Raw genomic sequence first — 7,549 nt, 5'->3', positions numbered from 1 at the left:
CTGCCGTTGGATTGGTACTTGAGACTGCACGTTGTCCAAATCCATCATCTTTTAACACGATCATGCCAGACTGTATATCGTTTTATAATTGTTCGGCAGCTGCGCCTGCGATGAAACCATTCTTCTGTATCCCTCTCACTAATCTGACCCCCGTGACCTCCCAACCTGGCTCAATTAACAAGGCAAATGCCCCTTAAACAGTCAAACAACCGAGGTCACGAAAACAAAAAAGCCTAAACAGAAATGGGATTACGAGAGCAGAAAGACGCGGCTTCTCGAGAGTTCCAAGTTCCAACGAACCAAAAAGCTCAAACCCCCCCTGGACCCCACATGCAGTGGCACGTGAGCGACTCACCCGCGGACCCGCCTCGCCCGCAACAAGTAGACCAGAGAAAGTGAACAGAGCGATGCACACACGCAGCCGTCGGCTTGGTTTCCCCCCCTGAATCCAAGTCACCTCCTCCCCACACCTCACCTTCCCCCTCTCTCCTCCGATCGCGCGCGCATGGCGATGTCACGAGCCGCCGCCGCTGCCGCGGGGCCTCCTGTGGCGCGGCGGCGATTGATGGGGGCCGTGGCGGCGAGGTCGATGGCGTCGTGGTTCGGCCACGTGGAGCCGGCCGCCAAGGACCCCATCCTCGGCGTCACCGAGGCGTTCCTCGCCGACCCCTCCCCGGACAAAGTCAACGTCGGCGTCGTGCGTATCTGTTCCCTTCCTCCTCCTCCTCCGTTTCATCATGAATTGTCTCGATTGATCCCCGAGCTGTGTGTGTGTGTTCGCCGCAGGGCGCGTACCGGGACGACAGCGGGAAGCCCGTGGTGCTGGAGTGCGTGCGCGAGGCGGAGCGGCGGATCGCCGGGAGCATGAACATGTGAGATCTCATTCGGCTCCGCTTTTCTTTTTCTTTTTTTTTCATCTTCTCTCCTTTTTTTTTTCTTCTTCTCGCGTGTGATCGCAAAACTGCTAGCTGGTGCGACTAGTTTTTCTTAGGTCCTGGGGAATCCATTGATGGCTTTGACGTCGACTGCCAACATATTGCGTACGCTTTCCTGCATTTATGTTCAGCATTTGATGGATCGTGTGCGAGTTCGACATGTTGCTGGCCAATTTTTTCTTCAGGGGCTCTTAAAAAAGAAGAAGAAATTTAAAGGGAGCATTCATATCTGTCAAGTTCAACACATTACTACTATCATGTTAACCGGTCTTTTTTTAACACGAACTCCATTTCTAATTGTTACGATTGATACTACTATTGAAGATTTGACCAACTCGGAGATAACTCATAGCTTTTTTAGAAAACTATTTGCCTTGCATTTGAGTAATATTTTCTAGTAAAAAGTATTTAAAAATTCATTTATCAAAATAATAATCAAGTTTTAAAAAGTGTAGTACTAACAGTGACAAATACGTTTCGAGGAGGTAGTGCTCCCTGTTTTTTCCTTAAAGAATGACTCTTCGGTGTTCCAGGTGGCGCATTAGAAAATAGTCATATCCTAATCATGGTGGTTGGAGTCCACGATGACACACATTTTGTTCGAGTACCTGAGGATTTAGCCTTCTAATCATTTCATTGGTGGAATGGAATTGCAAAACAGGGGCACTTGTTGCGGCTTTTCTCCATTGTTCGTCTTTTCCTCTGCTTTAGAAAACGGTGGAACTTTGCTTGGTCCATAGGGATGTGCTACTACTGATTATTTGATGTGACCCCAACTTTTATATATGCCGTTGCCAGCTTGATGTGCAATCTTGTGACTTAAATTCCACTTGTTTTCTGTCATCCCTCATTTAACTTCTCTTCAATCTTGTGACTTAAATTCCACTTGTTTTCTGTCATCCCTCATTTAACTTCTCTTCAACAAGGGGTGCTGATCAGAATTTATAGGAGTAGTATGTAAATTCACTTTGATTTCTTTATTGGAGGGTCACTAACTCACTATCCTTTCAGCTAAGTAGGCAACGGTGCAAAGTAAAAAAATTCAGTTTGAACTATGTTTACACATTTTTGTGCTATGCTACGTTTTTTTTCCTTAACGCTTTGGATATCGAGGCAGTCTCCAATGCATATGTTTCATCATTATTTTTCTCACTATATATTTACAAAATTAATTTAAAGTATAACTATATGAAAGTGATTTTCATGAAAATATTCTAATATCATTTTCACATATCAAAATCTATCATTTTTTTTTATCTCTTCATGATTTAAGATTTTGAGTTTTCACTGAACGCATTATATGATATCTGCTCTTTAAAAACAGAGGGAGTGGCAATTTATTTTAGATTCTCGAGTGTGTCAGATGATATAGTTACAAATTGCAATATATTGCGAATTATAGAAAATGGGGATTCACTAGGGTACATCTACATGTTCAGTTCTAGAATATATGTGAGTGCTTAAAATGAGTTCTTCTAATCTTAAACCATTTTGTTCGCGGAACTAAACCAATCAAATTTGCAAATTAGGGAGTACCTTCCAATGGGTGGAAGCATAAAGATGATTGAAGAATCACTTAAACTGGCCTATGGGGAGAACTGTGAGTTCATCAAGGACAAGAGGATCGCAGCAGTGCAGGCTCTTTCAGGAACTGGTGCATGTCGCCTCTTTGCAGATTTCCAGAAGCGTTTCTTGCCAGATTCACAGATTTATATACCCACACCTACATGGGCCAAGTAAGTTGGGATATATTCTACTTTGACTTTCACACAATTCCACGCATGTTTAGACTCCATTTTTTTCTGATTGATAGACCCATATTTTCAGCATTTATTTATCTTTGAATTTTTTTTAAGCATCTCTTTGGTAGTTTGCATTCTTTATACGTTCTTAGCTCATGAAATTCTTCAGCCATCACAATATTTGGAGGGATGCCCAAGTACCACAAAAGACATTTACCTATTACCATCCAGAGTCAAGAGGACTTGACTTTGCAGGCCTAATGGATGATATCAAGGTAATTTATCTGTTCATGAAAAATCTTTAAAATGACTTGGACCATATTTTCTGTGCTGTTGTCAGATGCTGACCCTTAGCTTCTCAAAAATCCCACACTTGAAGTAAATCTAATACAGAAATGAAAAACTTCCCATCCTCTTGAATTTGAACAATGAAAAACTTCCCATTCTCTGGTCTGGAGGTTTGTGCCTTGTTGACAGGTTGTTTTTGTTTACATCTAATTTCATTTATCATTTCCTTTGGTATCCCAGAATGCTCCAGATGGTTCATTCTTTTTGCTTCATGCTTGTGCGCATAATCCCACTGGAGTAGATCCTTCAGAGGAACAATGGAGGGAGATATCTCATCAGTTCAAGGTATAGAAAGGTGACAATTGTCAATGGTCATTTGCTATATTGTTTTTTCCAGTTATAGTAGTTCTATTTTCTTGATGCCTTTCAGGTGAAGAAACATTTTCCGTTCTTCGACATGGCATACCAAGGATTTGCTAGTGGTGATCCAGAGAGAGATGCCAAGGCAATTCGAATATTTCTTGAAGATGGACATCAAATTGGATGTGCACAGTCATATGCGAAAAACATGGGACTTTATGGACAAAGAGCAGGATGCCTTAGGTATTCATTTCCCTGTTTTAATTGTCCTTTTTTTTTCTTCTGCAACAGCTCATTCCCATCTCTTTTAATTATGTTTGTTTTGGATATTTTCCTACCTTTTCCCATTTCTCCAGCTACATGTTAGTCCCATTATATAGTGGGCATTCAATCAATAGACTTTGAACTTTACAGATTCAATGAATGAACTGGGATTTGCCCTTGGGGATTCAACAGAAGTTACTGTATTTCTCAAGGCATACATTGAAGATGTTTAAATCTTTTCTCATTGCACTTATTAGAACAAAGACTTTGAAAACAAACACAATTGAGAGACCATTCCTTATTTTTATCTTTTTTCTGCAGTATTCTATGTGATGATGAGATGCAAGCAGTTGCTGTTAAGAGCCAGTTACAACAGATTGCTAGACCTATGTACAGCAACCCACCCGTTCATGGTGCATTAATTGTTTCAACTATTCTTGGTGATCCGGAGTTGAAAAGTTTATGGCTGAAAGAGGTCAAGGTAGTTATAGTTCATCCTTCCAAACCCTTTTAAAGTAAAGAAAAATTATGAAAACTGTCATAATTATAAGAATTGGTGTGTTTGGAGTTGAGCATTTCCCCCCCTGCCATTTGTCTCAGGGTATGGCTGATCGTATCATTGGAATGCGAACAGCACTCAAAGAGAACCTTGAAAAGTTGGGTTCACCAATGTCATGGGAACATATCACTAATCAGGTAACTTAGCAATCAAACAAATTATGCTTTGATGGGAATTTAGCATAATATTAGTTCTGAAATTGTAATAATGCAAAAATATTCTTTTGATTTTGTGGACAGATTGGAATGTTCTGCTACAGTGGTATGACACCTGAACAAGTCGATCGCTTGACAAAAGAGTTCCATATCTACATGACTCGTAACGGGCGGATAAGGTACTCAATCTTTCATATATAGAAGAGCTCCTAATTCTGTTTTCCTCGTACATCTATCTGCATTTCATGAGTGAGCTGAGCCTAATTTTTTTTCATTCTCTCCTCCTTCAGCATGGCTGGAATAACAACAGGAAATGTTGCCTATCTGGCTAATGCTATTCATGAGGTTACCAAGACAAAGTGAGAGTGTTGGAGACATTCCTATCATCATTTTCAGTACCTTTTTACCGACCGCAAAATGGGTCAAATGGTGAAATAAAATTGTAGTCCGATATGATGTGAAATAAAATGGCTGGTAAGCTAGAAAAGGGCAAGTTTATTTTTTGAGGACAAGACTTTTGCTGTACCAGTGAAAACATTTTTTAGGACAAGACTTTACAGTTAGAACGAACGTTCTAACTGTGACAGTGTCATGCTTTGTAAAGGCAGTGTACCTTTCTACCGATGGGCATTTTTGATTGCTCGAGTGTCATCAGGAAGTCCACATACTGTATTAAACAGGCCCAATTTACACCCACAGACGTCTTTAGATGGTTCTAAATTGAGCCTAATGGGCTGATGGCCTTTGTTAGTTCGGCCCACATAGACACCTGACAGTTTATGGGCTAAAATTAGGCTTGTCCAAAATTTCGATTCCGAAAGGAAAAAGTTTACCTGAGATCCCTCGTCTTGTCATCGAGTTTCAAAATCGTCCCTGAACCGAAATACTAGATATAATACATCCCTAATCTTGCAAAAACAGATCACATTGGGTTCCAAAACAGTATTGCTCCTGGTTTTGGCCGACGTGGTGGCTGAGTCAGCGTGGGACCCACATGTCAACACCTATCCCATCTCTTCCCCTCTATTCGCAACGCCATTGATGGGTGCTCTCGTCATCGAGGAGCCGGAGCAGGGAGAGCCGCGCGACGGCCAGCAACAAGCAAGGAGATCCATGAGCGAGAACTAGAGATAAAGCGAATGACACTTGGTAAAATTCAACTAAACAAAACACAATTGTTCTAGAGGGTGTGCATAGATATTTATAGAGGAAAATAGAGCTAGGGTTAAGTGCTAATTTGTGGAGGTGGAGAGAGATACTTCTGAGATGGGTCTATTCTATTCCCGTTGACTCGAGATGAATTTGGATATGAGACCGGATGCGTTTGAAAGGTGACGAGGTAAGCTTTCCATCAAGTAGTACAAGATCACCCAAATAGGAGTGGCATGGAGGCGCTAGATCTGTTCGAAGTTAGTGGTATCTCTAGAGGCTGAACTGGAATTGGACTGAATTGTCATTGGAACGTGTGGAGTTATGTGCGTATCCGATAAAGTGATGTCCTCATCATTGCGAGAAGGACGATGTCGCCTCTTTTTTTTGTGTGTGTGTGTGTGGGGGGGGGGGGGGGGGGGATGGAACAGCACGGTGTGGTATGCAGTCACAACGACCACGTTCATCGAGGATGTGGCCGCAGTCTCCTCATTCAACGACATGCCCGCCGAACCCTCTCCCTCAGCGGCGGCACAGCGGCGACGGTGGGACGGTGCGTTCGAGGTGGGAGAGTCAGCGCTGCGTGGCAACACCTACAGAGGCACAACTCTCATGCCAACGTGGACGCCTCTCGAGTCAATGGGTGGGCGACGCACCGTAACGGCGGTCGCGTCCGCCTCCTCCTCCTTCAACGACGTTTCCACCAAGCCCCTGGTGCGAATGGTGGTGCGGTGGCCGATGGTGGGCTGGTGCGTTAAAGGTGGGATAGGAGGTGCGGCACAACAGCGTTAATGGAAGAGGAGGCGCGGACGTTTCGCGAGGATATCGTCCCGGCGACCATGTTCTTCACAGTAGCCGCAGCCTCGTGCAATGGCGCATCCGCTAAGCGCACCACACGATCGGCCGCACGGCAGGAGCCAAACCCGAGCGGGGGACTGAGGTCCAAGGCAGCCGCGTTGCAGGAGCCGAATTAGAGCGGAGAACCGTTGATGCCGCCGTCAGAGCATCGACATGTGGCTTTCATCCCATGCCTCATGCCTGGTCTGTCGCGGGAAGGCCACGCTTGCCAACAATCCTGCCGATGACATAGCACAGTCGCCTGACATCTGTCATTGTGCCACGCTTGTCCACCCCGCCCGTCGCCAGCCACCACCGTTGAGCTTCTACCCACTGCCGCTGATGTCGAGCTTCTCCCCATTGGCCAGTGCGTGCCTCCCCTGCTAGTCTCCCTCCCCTTCCAATCACCGGCCACCCTGGAGAGAGTACTCAGTACTACTCCTCGACCGGGGAGAGCAGCGACAAGGAGCAACCAGACATGTACGTGCGGAGCCAGCCACGCTGAAGCCCACTGCCGTTGCCGCCTAGCTCTTCTCCCGGCGGCCGACAGGCTGTCAGCTTCTCTCCCGCGTGTTGCATGTCAAGGAAAAGGGAGAAGGGAAAGGGAGGCAAACCGACTGGAGGAGAGATGGAAGAGATAGAGAGCAGAAAAGGTGAAGTACTGAAGTAGGGCCCTATGAGATGTGGGTCCTAATATTTTTTTGCATGACATATGTACCCCATATTTTAAAAACATTTAATTTAGCTTCCAGCGCAACATTGGACAAGGCCAAGTCAAATCTGTCACGTCACGTTAGCTGAAACCGTTGTCCATCGTTTGAGGACCTTATTTACACTTGTTTTAAAAGTTAAGCGACGAGTCATATTTGGTATTGCAGTTCAAGCACGAATTTCAGACTCGGTGACAACTTGAGAGACCAAAAATAAATTATTTCCGGACCAAATTACTCGCATTCTTGGGCTGAATTTACATGCAGTAATGGGCCGAATTCCATGCGCTTATCAAAATTACACGAAAGTATGGGCCGAGTTTACTCCCGCTCATGTGGCAAATAACTCGTACTCGTGGGCTGAAATACACGCCCGTAAAGGCTGTGCATTCACTGCACGCAATCACAGGCCAAATTTACTTGCTATCCAGGCCGAGTTCAGACGAAAATAAGGGCGGAATTTACAGGCTGGGCCTAATTCTGTAATTTACGAGCAAATATGGCAACCTTCTGATTCATTTCAACATATAATAACAAACACCATATGCCC

The 7,549-nt window shown here is 44.4% G+C and overlaps 1 protein-coding gene across 1 annotated transcript; it reads left to right on the top strand.

The window, feature by feature from the left end:
* The first annotated feature begins 402 nt into the window (after window positions 1–402).
* On the top strand, window positions 403–4,997 carry LOC127775557 (aspartate aminotransferase, mitochondrial-like). Its single transcript, XM_052301817.1, has 10 exons — window positions 403–697; window positions 787–872; window positions 2,465–2,671; window positions 2,847–2,952; window positions 3,206–3,310; window positions 3,396–3,568; window positions 3,911–4,070; window positions 4,190–4,285; window positions 4,388–4,482; window positions 4,594–4,997. Exons 1-10 carry the CDS (start codon window positions 506–508, stop codon window positions 4,664–4,666), a joined length of 1,293 nt encoding a protein of 430 aa, XP_052157777.1. The 5' UTR covers window positions 403–505; the 3' UTR covers window positions 4,667–4,997.
* Window positions 4,998–7,549: the final 2,552 nt, after the last annotated feature.

This window comes from Oryza glaberrima, chromosome 6 (genome assembly GCF_000147395.1).
Source record: "Oryza glaberrima chromosome 6, OglaRS2, whole genome shotgun sequence".
Taxonomy (NCBI): domain Eukaryota; kingdom Viridiplantae; phylum Streptophyta; class Magnoliopsida; order Poales; family Poaceae; genus Oryza; species Oryza glaberrima.
This window is presented reverse-complemented; position numbering and strand designations above follow the sequence as displayed.